The sequence below is a fragment of the Polypterus senegalus genome, chromosome 1 (assembly GCF_016835505.1).
Source record: "Polypterus senegalus isolate Bchr_013 chromosome 1, ASM1683550v1, whole genome shotgun sequence".
NCBI lineage: Eukaryota > Metazoa > Chordata > Cladistia > Polypteriformes > Polypteridae > Polypterus > Polypterus senegalus.
The window spans coordinates 96,775,185-96,792,849 of NC_053154.1; the positions used below are offsets into that span (position 1 = coordinate 96,775,185).

The following is a 17,665-nucleotide window of genomic DNA, read 5'->3' on the forward strand; positions in this document are numbered from 1 at the left end:
TCAGTGAGGCGACTCCTGTGTGCTGTTTTGTTAATCTTCATCACTGAGAAGAGCTTCTCACACAGATATGTGTTACCAAACATGCACAAGGTTCAAGCCGCATGTAGACGGAGCTGGAGCATTTCTGCGGGAATGGAGTGAATAAACTGTGCGGGTCCTGCAGTATCGTATTTTGCCTTCAGTGTGCCATTACACTGCAGCTCAATCACCTCCATCTGAATCTGCACAGTTGCAGTTTCCACATCGACGGCAAATGGGTTGCGAAACAACTCAAAATTCTTTTTTTGTTCTTCAAAGTCACCAACGCGCCGTGCAAATTCAGTGCGCAGTGCGCTCAGTTTATCAGCAAAGTGTGTATTTGGGAAACCCGTTGTGCCGACTTGGTTCAAGATTACTTGACAACAGGGAAAGTGGGGCAAGTTGCACTGGTGCATTTGTGTCTCCCATAAAAGGAGCTTCACTTGAATTCACTTTGTGATTCTTCTTTAACTCTTCTGCTTTCTGTATCTTCTGCATTGCATTCAGGTCTTTCAGGTTATCCTGATGTTTTGTCTCATAGTGCCGTTTTAGATTAAATTCTGTAATTACAGCCACATTAGCTCCACAAATGAGACACACGGGTTTACCGGCAATGTCAGTAAACATATACTCAGCCTCCCATCGGTTTTTAAAGGCTCTATTTTCAGAATCAACTTTTCTCTTCGGCATCGCGTGGGCTAGCTTCGCAATAACTTGCAGCATCATAAGCTAGACTTGATTAACGCGGTAAGTGTTCGGCAAGGCAGCTGAAGCACTGCATTATGGGATCTGTAGTTTATTGTGTTACCAGCGCTTCATATCCCCGGGCCATTAATAACAATAATACAGTATATAAAATGATCTTGCGGGCTTGATATAATTACAGGCCGGGCCGGATGTGGCCCACGGGCCTTGAGTTTGACACATATGAACTAAATAGAACTTGAAAAGATATATTTTTTCGAATGTGATCGCGCAATTCAGATCGAGTTGACACGCACTACAGTACAGTACATCAAGCCCGCGTGCTATTGTGGCTTTGCCTGCGTGCCTCAATAAGTCACCCTCCCCTCGCTCTTACTTTTTTACCGTTCATCTAATGAATACACTGAGTATGGCTTTACCAAAACAATAGTATCCATTATTCATAAAGCTTCAATTGGTGATCTGTCTTTCTGCATTAACCACATATTTTTTCATACGTCTGAAACCAAGGGGATGCGAAGGTAAAATGAATCGGGAAGCGCACGTATATACTCAGTGCACCCCCTCTCGGGAATCGAACGTTGGTCGTCAGCACTAGAGGCGAAGGCTCGTGTGGTTTATCTATTTGAGAATATGTAGATCAGGGTATATATATACATACATACATATATATATATATATATATATATATATATATATATATATATATATATATACACCCGCGCTTTGCAGCGGAGAAGTAGTGTGTTAAAGAAGTAATGAAAAAGAAAAGGGAACATTTTAAAAATCATATAACATGAGTGTCAATATACAGTAATTGTTTTGTGAGTGTTAGGAGTGTTGCTGTCATCAAGGATTTGATTATCATTATTTCTTTCAATCAGGTTCGTATTTGTAGGATGTGTTCAAGTTACATTCCGTGTTTGTCAATCGTTGTAAAGATAACAGGTTTCATTCATCGATTCGTTTCTTACTGCATCAATAAACAGCTCGTCTTCCTCTTTATCTGAGACGTGACACACTGCATGCACGGGTTTTTTTTTACACTGTCTTCCTTTAGCGGACATTGACTTTTCCACCGTGTGCTTTGTTTCCGCAGTAGCTGCACTTATGAATATGCTTCTTGTATCACTCGCTTCATATTTTTTTGCTGCCTTCTCAATTGTGTAATTCGGTTTTTGTTCAGCACTCTTTGGAACTGTTGCTTTTTGTCTGTGCACTGCGTCATTTCACGTGAGCCACTCAGTGTACATGCATTGAAGGTTTCCAGTTGTGCTGGTGCCATCTTGTGAGATGTCCACAGCTGTATTTAATGTTAGCTAAGACCCGGCACTTAAAAGTTTCTCTCGCAGTTTCGCCGGGTTTGTGCCAAACACCACCCTGACCATCTCATCTTCCTCTGCATAAGCACAGTCCTTTACCCGTGAATATTTAGCGGCAGTGTTTCTATTGGATTGCCGCTGACGGACGGCCTTATATGGGCAGGCACTAAATTACGTGGGAGGCGTAACTCCGACGGGCATCGAGCAGAAGTCTATTATAGTATATGGACGAAAAAATAGGTTCCAGTTATGACCATTACGTGTAGAATTTCGAAATGAAACCTGCCCAACTTTTGTAAGTAAGCTGTAAGGAATGAGCCTGCCAAATTTCAGCCTTCTACCTACACGGGAAGTTGGAGAATTAGTGATGAGTCAGTCAGTGAGTGAGTCAGTGAGGGCTTTCCCTTTTATTAGTATAGATCTTTCCCACAGAAATAAATTAGAAACCAAGAAAGTAGCAGAGATAAAAAGCGAAATTACTAGAATAGATGAAGAACATGCCAGACTACCAAGCGAGACTCTACATAGGAAAAGGCAGGCTTTGCATTCAGAACTAAACCTCTTGACAACTAAAGAAACTGAACAACTAATTTATAAATCCAGACATCATTACTATGAACATGGAGAGAAAGCTAATAAGCTTTTAGCTCAACAAATTCACAAGCAAGAAGTGCGCAACGCAATCTCAGTAATCACCAACACGAACGGAGATAAAATCATCGACCACAAAAATATAATGCACACTTTCAGAGACTACTATAAATCCCTATATACTACTGAGTTTAAAGAAGACAATACACAATCTAATGCATTTCTGGATACATTACAGATACCACAAATAGACACTTTTAGTGCGGAGGAACTTGATAAACCTCTGCTTATCAGAATTACTAGATGCTATAAAGTCACTTCAAGGCGGGAAAGCAGCAGGCCCTGATGGCTCCCCTGCAGAATTTTATAAGAAATTCTCCGCTCAGTTAGCTCCCCTCCTATTAGCAACATAGCCAGAGACCACCAAATTCTTCCTCAAACTTTTCGCCAAGCACTAATCACCGTTTTTCCAAAACAAAATAAGGACTTATTACAATGTGCATCATACAGACCAATTTCACTTCTGAATAACAATGTTAAAATACTCTCTAAAATCATAGCTAGAAGGATGGAGAAAGTGCTCCCCTCGGTAATATCACAAGATCAAACTGGATTTATTAGGGGCCGACACTTATCTTCAAATCTTCGATGCCTGTTTAATGTAATATACTCACCAACTAAATCAAACACCCCAGAAATATTATCATTGGATGCAGAAAAAGCATTTGACATGATTGAATGGAAATACCTTTTTACTACATTGGAGAAATTTGGATTTGGCCAGAACATTTGTGCATGGATCAAATTACTGTATACCAATCCAGAAGCTTCAGTTTGTATCAACAACATTTGTTCAGACTACTTTAAACTAGAACGTGGTACTAGACAAGGATGCCCCTTGTCACCGCTGCTGTTTGCAATTGCCATTGAACCACTGGCAATACATTGTCGAAATACTGATCAGATAAAGGGGATTATCAGAGAAGGACTGGAACAGAAAATTTCATTATATGCAGATGATATGGTACTGTATATATCAGACCCAGAAAATTCTGTGCCTGCAGTCTTAACAGCACTCACAGAATTTCAAAAGATCTCTGGTCTCAGAATTAATCTGAATAAAAGTGTACTCTTTCCAGTGAATTCTCAAGCATATAATATTAGATTAGACACCCTACCTTTTATCATTGCAGAACAGTTTAAATACCTAGGGTAAACATCACAAGTAAACATAAAGCTCTTTATCAACAAAATTTCTTCGTCTGCATGGAAAAAATTAAGCAAGACTTGCATAGATGGTCAACCCTTCATCTCACACTAGCTGGAAGAATTAACACTGTTAAGATGAATATTCTTCCTAAGCTCCTTTTTTTATTTCAAAACATTCCAATATACATTAATAAATCATTCTTTAAGCAATTAGATTCAACAATAACCTCATTTATTTGGAACTCAAAACATCCACGCATCCAAAGAGCGACCCTACAAAGACAAAAGGCAGAAGGCGGCATGGCTCTACCTAACTTCCAGTTTTATTACTGGGCAGCAAATATACAAGCGATAAAAACCTGGACACAAATAGAAGAACATACACAGGCTTAGTCCGCAATAGAAGTAAAATCCTGCAGTACTTCTTTATATTCCCTGCTCTGTGCTCCAATAAATACAAGTTATCGGCAATATACTAATAACCCAATTGTGCTTCACTCACTTAGAATATGGAACCAATGTAGAAAGCATTTTAAGACGGAGAATCTTTTATCTGTGGCCCCGCTGCAAGAGAACCACCTCTTTCAATCTTCGCTAACATATGCAGTTTTTGATATCTGGAAAAAATTTGGAATTAACTTGCTTAGAGATCTTTATATAGACAACGTCTTTGCATCCTATGAACAATTACATTCCAAATTTAACATTCCAGCTACACATTTCTTTCACTATCTTCAAATCAGGAACTTTGTTAAACAGAACCTTCCCGATTTTCCTCATCTTGCACCCTCATCCATGCTGGAAAAAATATTGCTCAATCTCAAGGACTCAGACACCATCTCTGCAATATATAAAATCATTTTACAATCCCTCCCTTTCAAAGATCCAAGAGGACACTGGGAAAAAGATCTCTCAATTAATATATCAGAAAAGGAGTGGAAAGTAGCAATGCAGAGAATTCACTCGAGCTCCATATGCGCAAAAGCATACAATTATACAACTCAAAATTATATATCGAGCACATCTGTCTCGTCTAAAACTCTCCAAACTGTTTCCAGGGCATGATCCAACCTGCGAACGCTGCTTCCAAGTCCCAGCCTCACTGGGTCACATGTTCTGGGCCTGCACCAAATTAACATTATTCTGGACAAAATTTTTAATTACCTTTCAGACAGCCTTGGTCTCACAATCCCTCCTAACCCATTAACAGCTGTGTTTGGGGTTCTTCCAGATGGGTTTAAAGTGGAGAAAGACAAACAAATTGTGATTGCATTCACTACACTTTTATCACACAGATTTATTCTGCTAAACTGGAAAAAACAAAACTCTCCTCTTTTAAGTCAGTGGGAAACCGATGTGTTATACTATTTGAAATTGGAAAAAATCAAATACTCAGTTAAAGGATCCGTACAGACTTTTTTCAAAACATGGCAGGATCTAATCAGTAATATTTTAAAATAAGCTCTTAAAGCACAGAGGAAGCAATCATTTCCGTATTTCATTGTCTTCTGCATTCTTCTGTATTGGCTTATCAAATTTATTAATTTAGGTATGTTTACAAGCCTAAAATTTTACGCCATTTGCCTTGCTCTCTCTCTCAGGCGTGGGGATCGATTTGTTCTTAACTCAATTTTACTTTTTGTAAAAATTGATTGATTTGTATGGATTGCAATAAAATTAATAAAACTTCAAAAAAAAAAAAAAAAGAATTTAACCTCTCTCTATACTGTATATATGTGTGTATGTGTATATATGTATATATATATATATATATATATATATATATATATACATATGTGTGTGTTTGAATAATTTATATATCTGTATATATGTATATATCTGTATATAAAATATATATATGTACATAAATACAGTAGAACCTCGATTATCAGATAAGAGAAAATACAAATAACAGAAAAGCTACTTTGAGAATTATATATACATATTGTGGAGGACTGCCGGCTTCCCATGCCGGTCCTCATCCCCAGGCCGCCAGGAGGAGCTCTCCCGACAGCAGGATCGTGCCCCGAGGTCCAGCAGGGCCTTATGGACTTTGTAGTGTTTATACACAGCCCTGCTGGATACCTTGGGGACCACCAGGAGTCGCTGTGGGGGGGGCTTATGGGCTCTGTGATGCCGTATGACCCGGGAGTACGTCACGGTCACGTGACGGGAAGAAGTGTCGTGCTCCCGGGTTGAAGTAAAGAACTGATTGCCCTGACCCGGAAGGAATAAGGAACTGTGCCTCAGTCCAGACGCTGAGCTGTGCTGGGAAGGAGAGGAGCAAAGTGTCTGAGCGAGGAGGAGTGAATAGTGTGCTATATTGGTTTATAATTAATGAGTAGTGTGGAAGGTGCTTGGTGCACTGTGTTAAAAGAAAATAAAAAGTCTTGGACTTTTACCTGGTGTCTGGAGTTGTACCTGAGGGTTCAAGGGAGCACTAGTGCCCCTACTGCCACTATATATATATATTTATATATATATATATAGTATAAAGAAAACTAATTAATTTATATAATATTGTAATGACCAGACGAATATGCAATTACAACTCAGAGGTACTAGAGTTTACTATGTTTTATTTGGAGTCTTCGATCTGTGACAAACCATACCCTGTCTTATACTCTGTTATCTGGGTTATGGAGCACATCTACAAAAAAATAAAAGAAAGCTTTCCCTACCAATAATATTCTCCTGCCACTCACATTCTGTCTTTTTCTATACTGCAAACACTCCTGCTTATTGTCTCCTGACCATACCTTCCTCTTACTCCTAACTTCTCCTGTCACTCATCTCCTAAGAGGTGTGTCCTCCCTTCACCCAATCTTGTCACTTACACAGCATTCCTCCCTTTCGGCTTCCACACAGTGCATCATAAGCTGCCTGCACATCACAATATGTTAACAAAACATAATATAAAATAATTTAAAAAGAAAATTACAATGCAGAAGAACATTAACATTAATACAGAACAACTTTGCCATCACGCTTTATATCGCTGTTCTTCCTACTCATAGATTGAGGGAATACAGTACTTGAAGTGCTTTTGCCGTTTCCTAAAGAGTTAATAATTACAATTTTTTTGTGACAATTCCAACACCACATGCATGTTTATCGGCCATAAAAATGTATTTTACTTTATTTATAACACAAGAAAAAAGCTATGAAACGCTATTAAAGCTGAAGGTGTGTAACTGACACTGTGATTTCAAAATGCAGCATGACACGTAATGCTGGGGAAGAACACTACATGTTAGCATAAGGGAGAGTTGTTCCTATGTGCATAGTTTGCAGTGTATTGTGCGGCAGTAGCAATGGGTAGGCACTGGCGAGCACAATTTTTTTTTTTCCCTGACGGTTAATTGAATGACTGATAATCAAAGTTTTACTGTATCTGTATATATATATATATATATATATATATATATATATATATATATATATATATCACAGCTTAAAGGCTCTAGTAGAGGTAATTCCTCTCCAATCCACAGGGTGATGCTGCATTGTAATGCCTCCCTCTACAGACCTGATAATTGATAACCACATTACCTCTGACATCACTTCTGGTGTTCACCCATCTGGACCTGCCTCTTCCTGTCCAAGTGGAATTTAATTGACATCTAGGATAGTCTGTTTTGAGACTCGCATCTTTAACGATGTTCTTTTTATGAAAAGCTATATTTATTATTTTGCCTTTACTATATACAGAGTCACAGTGTATATATGTTAGGGCTGGAAATCAATAAAATAATTTAACTAATTAATCACATAAAAATATTTAATTAATTGTGATTAATTGTTTCCAACATTAAAACATGTAATTATAAAATTAGCACATAAATAATGAAGTCAATACACACTAAATCACAAAATGAATATACAGTAGTGAACTTATATTGGTTCATCTAATCATCTCTGTGTTTAGTTGTTTGGGTCTACTTTACGTTTTTGGAACAAGCTATGCTCCATGTCACTCTTTCATTTTTGTTACCTCCTTCTGCAGCATCCACACGTTTTACCCATGCACTGTAACAATCACATTGATTCGCTCTGTGTTGAGTGACATAAATACACATGCACACCTTAAGAAGTCAAAAAAAAATTTCTGCATGAATGTTATTAGTCATTCTCATTCATTTATCAAAAATGCGTAATTGTCTGGATAGGGGTTGTCACTCGGTCCAGGACTGCCATTTAGTGATTACTGTATGAGAGAATTAGTTTGGTTTCAGTTCTTATATAGCACTTATATGATGAGATTGATTTGTCCTCTTACAGAAACATAAAATAAAAAAAGGAGAATAATTTTTACCCCCTTTTCTCACACTACCCTGCACCTATGTTAGTATGTGTACATCAAGAAAATTGACACCAGTGCTACGTGTTGACATATGGTGTATCACTGTGATACTGTTATATATATGTATGTATGTATACATATATATATATATATATATATATATATATATATATATATATATATATATATATATATATATATATATATATATATGTGACACTGTGATATATATATATATATATACACACAATGAAACAAACATACACATGGACACAAACATACACTCTATTTAATAACATTAACATAATAATTGTTATTTACCTTGACCATCACCTTTGTCAGAAAGTGAGACATTGGAGGTTGTTATAAAAACTGTGGTCTTGGATGTACTTGAAGAGCTTATTGTTGAGTTATAAGCTGTGGTGGTGTCTTTCCCTCCTGAAGATGTAGTTGTTAAAGTGCTGTAATTTCCCCTTGAGGTAGTGGGTGTCAATTCTGTGTGACTACTACTTACTGTAGTCATTGTGAAGTTGGTGTGATTTCCTTTTGAAGTAATTGTTGTCAAAAAAGTGTGATTTCTTTCTAAAGTAGTTAGTGTCACAGTAGAGTTTGATGTACTGTTTTCTGTTGTGCTTGAAAAGTTGTTTGAAGTTGTCAAAGACATAGCAGAGCTGTGAAAGGAGCTGTTTGTGAAAGCTGATACAGTGGTTGACTGATTGCTGTGCACTTCTGTAGATGGCGTCTCAGTGGTTGTTACTGGGCTATCCTTGGTTGTTGCTTGAGTTGTCAACACTGTTGTATTGGTTGTATTCACAGAAATAGCTGAGTTTGAGTCTATAGTCGTTTGATGCCCTGTTGTGGTAAGGTGAGTGCTCCCAGTTGTTATTGCAATTAAATTTGTCTCTTCTGTTGTTCCGGGTGAGGTTGCTTTTAGTTGTTGGTTTATTGCACTGATGGTTGTCTTAGGTTTGCTAATGTCGAAGGATGACATATCTACTGTATCAGTAGAATATTTCATCCAGACATCCATAGTTGTATTCATTGTTGAAATCATAGATATTGTTGTTATGTTCATTGGCTGAGCACAGCTGATGGGTATTGTAACTAAAAAGCAGAATAAGGCAACTCTGTAGCAAGTGGGCATTTTCAAAGAATGAACTGTGGAATCTCTACAAGAAAAAAAAAAGAAAAATATATAACATCCACCTTAGAGTTCTGTTGTATTCTACTGTCTCTTTTATCAAAATTATTAATAGAGAAAATAATATGTAGTAGCTGAACCTGAAAAAATAAAATGTTTAGCCCAGTTAGCTCAGTCCCATTATGCTACCACAACACCACTCTTTTGGTCTTTTTTAGATCTTGAGAAACCAAGAAAACTTGGTTGTCAAATCCATTCTTAGGTTTGGTATAAAATTTTTGAGGTAAGCCCAATACGATTAAACAGACAAAAAAATCACCATGTACACGTTGTAACATCCAAAAAAGAAAAAATAATTTGTATTAAACCATTGTTTTCATGCTCATTTAATAGCCTATCTCAGTGGCATCAGGCTTGTGACAATTACCAGCCCTAAATGGCTTTTACTAACTCACTCTCACTTATAGGGTCAACTTAAATTTACCTGTTAATCCATGTGTCTTTAATATTGGAGTAAAACCAGAGTACCTGAAGACATGTGGAGGATGTTCAATGACCTACTCAGTTCAGATTCAAATGCAGCCTTCTGGGCTGTGAGGCAGAGGCATAGACCACTTTGCCATAAGATAATCATTTTTCAAATGACCACAATGTACTTTTATAAACTGTCAGAAACATCTTAAAGTTGAAATAAAACTGTTGGGAACACACATGAAATGAGCTATGTTGCTATCAATCCTAATATTAAAAAGTGGATGAGAATTATACTAGCCTTCACAAATTCTCTAGTCTTAGTGAATACACCTTCAGTATATGGAGAATGAACAGTATATGCACATACTATGCAAACCATGGAAGTATGTCATAACGCTAGATTTCTAATTTAGTGGCTTCATTGGCAAGCTGCTGTTCAGTTTCATTTATCATTGAACTTCATAAGGCATTTTAGTTAATACTAGGTAACTGAATTTCTCTTTCCTGAAATTCTTACTCTAATAAAGCTAATGGGTGCCACCCAAGTCACTAGCCCCAGTGCAGGAATACTTCTTTAACTCTTCTAAGGTCAAAGCATTAAAGAGTATGCATCTCAAAGTTTGTGGATAAGTACATTTATGAAATCTGTTAATCTTGGTTTTGACGCAAGCCATTTATCAGATGGAGAGAGTGTGAACAAAATGAGGGCAGGGTGTGATGGATCATAAAAGATCTTAATGCTTGTACTTTTTAGTCTACAAAAATAGAGTAAATCTACAGTGGGGAGGTAGCAACCAATGAGTTCACACCACTCCCTCTAGCCATTTCCTTCCCTTAGAAGAGAGATTTCCAGACCTAAATGTGATGGACAAAGTCAGAATACTTTCAGAACTGAATGTATAGAAAATAGTCACTGTTTTATAAAGACCAGCTTTTTTGTCCATGCCGGATGTGTTGGCCTTTTATGTTTTAGAGTGCTGGAAATAGTGATGCCTAAGACCTTGAAATTATTCATTACATTGGTTTTTGACTGCCTAAGGTAAAGTCATCCCTGATGGAGGATCACAGGAATCATGGGAAAGAGGGGTCCTTTCATCAGATTGGCTGGCCCAGCGCTGTTTCAGCTGTGGAATGGCCAAATGAGGGAGGCAGCTTGATGGATGAGGTCTCCAGGACTATAAACAAATCCAAATCATATTATGTGATATCATCTACTGTTAAATACTGCTCTGTACTTCTAATATTTTTATTTTTATACTGTATTAAAGGATTTGTTCTGTTCTGTGTATTGTATTGTATTGACCCCCTTCCTTTTGACACCCACTGCACGCCCAACCTACCTGGAAAGGGGTCTCTCTTTGAACTGCCTTTCCCAAGGTTTCTTCCATTTTTTCCCAGCAAGGGTTTTTTTTCTTTGGGAGTTTTTCTTGCCTTCTTAGAGAGTCAAGGCTGGGGAGGCTGTCAAAAGGCAGGGCCTGTTAAAGCCTATTGTGGCACTTCTTGTGTGATTTTAGGCTATACAAAAATAAATTGTATTGTATCTGTAACATGGCTATAGATGTATAAATTTCAAATTGACTTTTGCTTTACCTAAACACCATCATCAATTCTTTTTTTTTCACAGATTATTTAGTTTAAAATGTTTGACTGCTGACTCTTTATAATTTATTATAAGGCCCACAACAGTGGTGTCATCAGCAAACACGAAGTATTCTTATACAGTCTGTATAATAAATGCAGTCATTTGTGTTCAATGAGTAAAGGAGTGGTGATAAAATGTAACCCTGTGGGACACACTTACTCAGGGTGAAGGGATAACAGGTGTTCACCTTCAGTTTTCACAAGCTGTGTCCTAACAGAAATAAACTCTAATAGCCAATAGCATAATAACTGATTGATATCAGGTTGTTACTATATTCTTTTGTCTGCCTGCAATCAACAGTCCATGTGTTAAATAGTGTATAGTATGTAGCTTTACTACTGTTTGAATTTATAATAGAAATACTTTGAAGAAGGCACTGAGCAAATAACTTTAAATTTAAAAAGCAGAATTTGAGGTTTTCTTCTTTATATTTTTTAATGTTAATTTGTGTTATAAAGTTTCACTTCACTGAGTCTGGTCACATCCAGGTAAATTCTTAGATTCTTAAAGCTGGTTTTAAAAAGGGTCTTGAGAGATGATAACTTTTACCAACAGCAATTATGCTTTCAATAGACAAGTAGAGCAAATAGGCAAAAATGAGTAAGGGGTGAAACAGAATAAATTAATAAATAAATAAAGTGTCTTCTTTTTAAGTAAGTGCTGTATGAATTGTCCTTTACACACGAACAACTTTAAGTTACTGTACGTAATTAGGAAAGTAATCTGGAAATTGTCTACACAGTGTGTTTTGACATCTATTACAAAGAACAACTTTGATTATTACCAAATGTTATTGTAGTAAGCTTGAAAACTGGTTGTACCTTTTTGGAGACATAAAACAAAAAAGGTCATGCTAACTGAATCATTTTAGAATAATTCCTAAGACCAGCATAAAGTATCTTAACATATGTCCAAGTTCAAGTGACTTGATCAGGCACAGTTATCTACATTGGGATCTGAAGTTGTGACATACGACTTTCACAGTCATACAGTTTCATTACTTTAATATCATGAAATATTCTATGTTGTGTTTGGGCATTATTTTTTATTTTTATTATGCATCAGATACCATACTGATAGCAGTTCTGTGTTTTGTTATGATTTTGCAGTTTTATATTAAAAATAAACAATGCAAAGGTTTAAACAAGTTTAGTTTGGAAAAAAGTAGTGTAAAAATAATATAAAGGATGTTTAGATTCAATGTCTCATCTCTGTCATTTTGGATAATTTCCATATAAAGAAAAAAGTGCATTACTTTTATAATAGTGATTAGGATTATATTGAATTTTTAAAAATGTATCTTTGAGCAAATCTGTAACGGCTTTATCACAATATACAGTTAGGTCCAAGTATTTGGAAAGTGACACAATTTTTATAATTTTGGCTCTGTACGCCACCACAATGTATTTGGAATTAAGCAATAAGTATGTGATTGAAGTGTAGACTTTCAGCTTTAATTTAAAGGGTTTACCTAAAATATCTGTTTAGGAATGACAGCCATTTTTCTGCATAGCCACCCTGGGCTCAAAAGTATTTGAACAAACTAATTTAATCATAAATATAATGATCATTTTCAACATTTGGTTGAAAATCCTTTATATTTGCTTTGCCAGGCTTTCACTGCAGCTGTCTTCAGTTGCTGCATGTTTGTTGGATTTTGTGCCATTAGTTTTGTTTTCAGCAAATGAAATGCATGTTCAATTGGGCTGAGGTCAGTTGATTGACTTGGCCTTTGAAGAATATTAAACTGTTTTGGACTGAAAAGCACTTGGTTTGCTTTTGGAGTTTGTTTTGGCTCATTGTCCATCTGAACTGTGAAGGGTTGTCCTATCGGTTTTGTAGCATTTGTCTGAATTTGAGCAGATAGTATAGCCCTATACACTTCAGAATTCATCCCGGTACTTCTGCCAGAAGTCATATAATTAATGAACTCTAGTGACTGACTTCCATTCATAGCCATGCATGATCATGCCATAACACTGCCTCCACTTTGTTTCAAAGAATATGTGGTATTCCATTGGATCATGAGCATCTCCATACTCTTCTCTTTCTAACATTCTGGTTTATATTGATGTTGGTTTCATTTGTCCAAAGAAAATTATTCTAGAACCAGACAGGCTTTTAAAAATGTTTAACCTGTCCTTCCTATGCTTTAGGTTTACCAGTGATTATCATCTTGTGGTAAACCCTCTGTCTTTACTTTCATGAAGTCTTCTCTTGATTGTAGACTTTGGCAATGACAGGTCTACCTCCTGGACAGTGTTCTTGGCTTGACTAAATGTTGTGAAGAGGTTCTTCTTTACTAAGGACAGAATTCTGCAATCATCCAGAACAGTTGTATTCAATTGTTTTCCAGACCTTCTGGTGTTGCTTAGTTCACCAGTGTGTTCCTTTGTTTTTAAGAATATACCAAATGGTTGATCTGACCACTGCTTGTGTTTTTGCTATCTATCTTTTCTCAGCCTAATGATGGACTGTTATTACTTTTATGGACAGCTCTTTGGAGAGTTCACAATGATAGCTTCTGAATGCAAATTCCACAGTTGGAATCAATTCCAGACTTTTTACCTGCTTAATAGTTAATGAAGTAACGAGGGAACTGCTCCCACCTGGCTATGGAACAGCTTGTCAGTCAAATGTCTAATTGCTTGGGAGGGTTATGGGTTTGGGGGCTATACAGAAAAATTGTTATTATTCCTAAACAGCAACGATATTTTTGGTAAACCCCTTAAATTAAAGCTGGAAGTCTATATTTCAATTAAATGAGGACTGCTTAATTTCAAATTCATTGCTGTAATGTACAGAAAAATGAAATGAAAATGAAAATTATGTCACTGTCCAAGTACTTGGACCATATATGTTATCTGTCCATTTGGCGCCTGATAAACGTTTGCCTAAGCACTTTTTGAATGTCTTATTTTGTCTTAATAAACTCTGCAATCTTGAAAGAGGAAGTAAACGTCTTTGTCAGAGAAAGGAATCTCCTCAACTTCATAAGGAAAGCCTTTGTAAACTTTGTAAGTTATGGTTTTATGAACCTTATTTTAAGGTATTTAACAAAAGCTCTAAAGCAACAGGTTTACCAATTGATTAATTGGATTCTTTGGTAACAATATCTATGAAATTTACCCACTTGTTTTTTTCATTTTGCACACTAACAATGTAAAAACAAACTGGCAAAAAGTAAATAACAGGGGCCAAGATTTCAGATAAAACTAAAATCAATTTCATCCATCAATACATCCATAATTTTTGAACAGAGTCAGTGTTGTGGGTGCCAGGACTTAACCCACACTTTTTTGCACAATACAGGAACCAACAATTAACAGTATGGCAGCGCATCATATTCACACAATCACCCCATTCATATCAGTCACAGCAGCTGTGGTTCTTTCACATTCCTAAAAATGCAAATCTTGAATAGTGGCAGGTAAACATCACATACACAATGGCTTGCATATCTGAAACAGTTTCAGTGCATGTTGTCTAAAACACTATGTGCTGAATAGTAAAGATGACAAACAATGTAGCAGTATGTAGCATGTCTGATAAAAGACTGTCATCTCACAGATGTATTTGAATACAGTGACAGTTACATACAGTATAAGGGATCTGGTCATTCCATTTTCGGATGTATCATTTGAATTAGAGTAGCAATTTCAGAGGAACCTTGGAAGAAACATACAGAACTTTGTTTGTATCTTTTCAGAAAAGTTCATCATAAGGTGAAGTTCTGCTTTTCCTAGTGCTGATTCTGGGCCGCCATATTCTTTGCAAATTTTCATTCCCACCAAATCTAATCTAATTAAATTAAGGTGCTAGTTTGTTTATTTGTTTGTGTTTGTACTGTTGTTCTGCAGTTATAAATACACTATACAGTGTATAATTTACTTTGCAGAAATGTATAGTTTGTGTCATAGTTTTTTTTTTATTCTGTGCTCATGCTATCTATTTGTTTCATCCATCCATCCATTATCCAACCCGCTATATCATAACTACAGGGTCACGGGGGTCTGCTGGAGCCAATCCCAACCAACACAGGGCGCAAGGCAGGAAACAAACCCCAGGCAGGGCACCAGCCCACCGCAGGGATCTATTTGTTTCACTTTCATAATTTTTTTTTAAAGAACCTTCTATTTTAATTGCATTCAGCAGTTTTTAAAATAAGCAGATGTAAACCAATATTACTGAAGATGCATCTAAATGTGCACTTTTAGAACTCACTGCCTCCATTACTGGATCATGGGGAGCTGGAATCAATCCCAGCAGTAACAGTAACAGAGCAGAACCAAACCCTGAATGATGCAGGGTGTACTTACATTGAATCACTACTTAATCTAACATGCAGCTCTTTGAAAAAATGGATTTGCATTGTGAAAGCACACAAGCAAGGAAGACCTACAAACTTCACATAGGCAGTAGCTGGGAGTTGAGCCCAGGTGCCTAGAGATGTGTGTTAACCAAACTGCCATGTACGCTACAGTATGTTGCTCCACATAAAACAAACAACCATTATCTGTCTAAAGATTTCTTGATTTTTATCCTACAAGATAAAACTAGTGGAAGAGTAAATGGCATGATGGACAACAAATGATAATAATATTAAGTGCCCAGCACATGGGGGCTAATTTACTACATATGCAAGAGACAGGATGATTCTCACACTGCCAGACACCCTCTTCATTCCTCCCTAACAAAACAAATGCAAACTCTACCAAAACTGCATATCTGAAAATTCAGCTCAACTCAGATGCCATTACAGTCATTAACTCTCTACATGATTTTGAAGTTTGACTAAAATTATATTTACAGTGTATAAATCAGTATGAAAACTGTATTTTTCATATAACCCAGTGGTTTACAGCTATCAAAATTGTACATATTTTTATCATTACAATCTAGTCTAATATAGACACAATTGGCAGTTTAAGTATTCTATGTGTTTCTAACATGTTACTAAAAATACATTGTGCAGTATTAAAATTGAACATTTTTTTTAACTATTCATATATAGTATAGGTTAGAAACAGCTGCCATACATATACTATACAGTATGTTAACTCACATTTCATGGTCAGGTTTCAATATGAAAAAATCACTCCTGGCAACCAATGGCAAAAAAGCATTCCTAAAATCTTTTCCTGGTTATGTACTTTATATTTTCCCACATACTTTAATAAATCCATCATTCATTTTTAAAAATAAATAATATAACATTCTCAAACCAGTTTTATTCAATCTGTGGCCAGTGGGGGTTGTAACTTGTCCCAGTATTATCAGTTACAAGTCAGAAACTGACTGTGGATGGTTTACAAATTCATCGCAGGTTCCTCTCACGCACAGTCAAATTTCCATAGGTTGTACAGTACTTATACTGAAATTACTTTATAAAAGAGCTAGAGTTCAAATACATGTTATGACACAACATTCGTTTAGACAAATTCAGATCATGAGAACTCAGAGCATGTGCTAGAAAAACTCAGCACAAGGCAGGAAACAACACAGGTCAGGTCAGCAGTCTACCACAGGACGAATTCAGACACACTCACAATCAAAAGGATGTGAATCACCATAGATTAAACTTAATAATACAATTAATCTATCAGTGAGAAAAAGGTTACATTTTAGTAAAAGGTTCATTTTCTTTTAAAACTGGTTATCCCTTGCTTCATTCATTTTGTCATTTTTAATTATGATAAACCATAATAGGCATCCCATCCATAGTTTTTCCTGCCATCCACCCAAGAAGGCCAGCACAGGCATTAGCTCCTTTAGACCCTGAAATGAATTTAACAAAATGGATGGATGGATAATTTCAGTACATTCAGTTGGATTGACAATTCTTAATCACCTATATTTATGAATGTCTGCTACTGTAATTTTAATGGAAGAAGTGAAGAGCTGGGCAAACAGAAAAAATTAATTGTTGTTACTTTGTTATTCACAGTAAATTTAGTCAAACACCTCAGCGTCTAGTTGATCCCCAACCATCTTAACATTACTTCATTTGCTTTATCTGAAATTGTTAAAATCACTGTGGACTTTGCCTTATATGAGTCACTTTTGACAAGAATTTATTATTTTTAAAAAACTGAATTGACCTCATTCTATTGCATGTAAAGGTAAATGAAATATTCACTTAAACAAAATTAAACCAGCAATCTTTTTGACACTTTTCAGTTTGTTTTCTGCTACCTGCTCAGTCATGATCTCTTTCAGTCACCTGCACTAATAATCAACTGGTATTTCCTTTCTTATTT

The 17,665-nt window shown here is 36.3% G+C and overlaps 2 protein-coding genes across 4 annotated transcripts in view; one reads left to right on the plus strand and one right to left on the minus strand.

Moving 5' to 3' along the window:
• The window catches only part of ano3 (anoctamin 3), a 398,850-nt gene that overhangs the window by 322,938 nt on the left and 58,247 nt on the right, over positions 1 to 17,665 (plus strand). The window lies entirely within an intron of this gene.
• Positions 1 to 17,665, minus strand: part of muc15 (mucin 15, cell surface associated) — a 29,549-nt gene that overhangs the window by 11,657 nt on the left and 227 nt on the right. The window contains exon 2 of the mRNA XM_039753690.1: positions 8,470 to 9,317. Within this exon, the coding sequence (XP_039609624.1) occupies positions 8,470 to 9,292 (823 nt within the window). The 5' untranslated portion in view covers positions 9,293 to 9,317. The remainder of the gene's footprint in view (positions 1 to 8,469; positions 9,318 to 17,665) is intronic.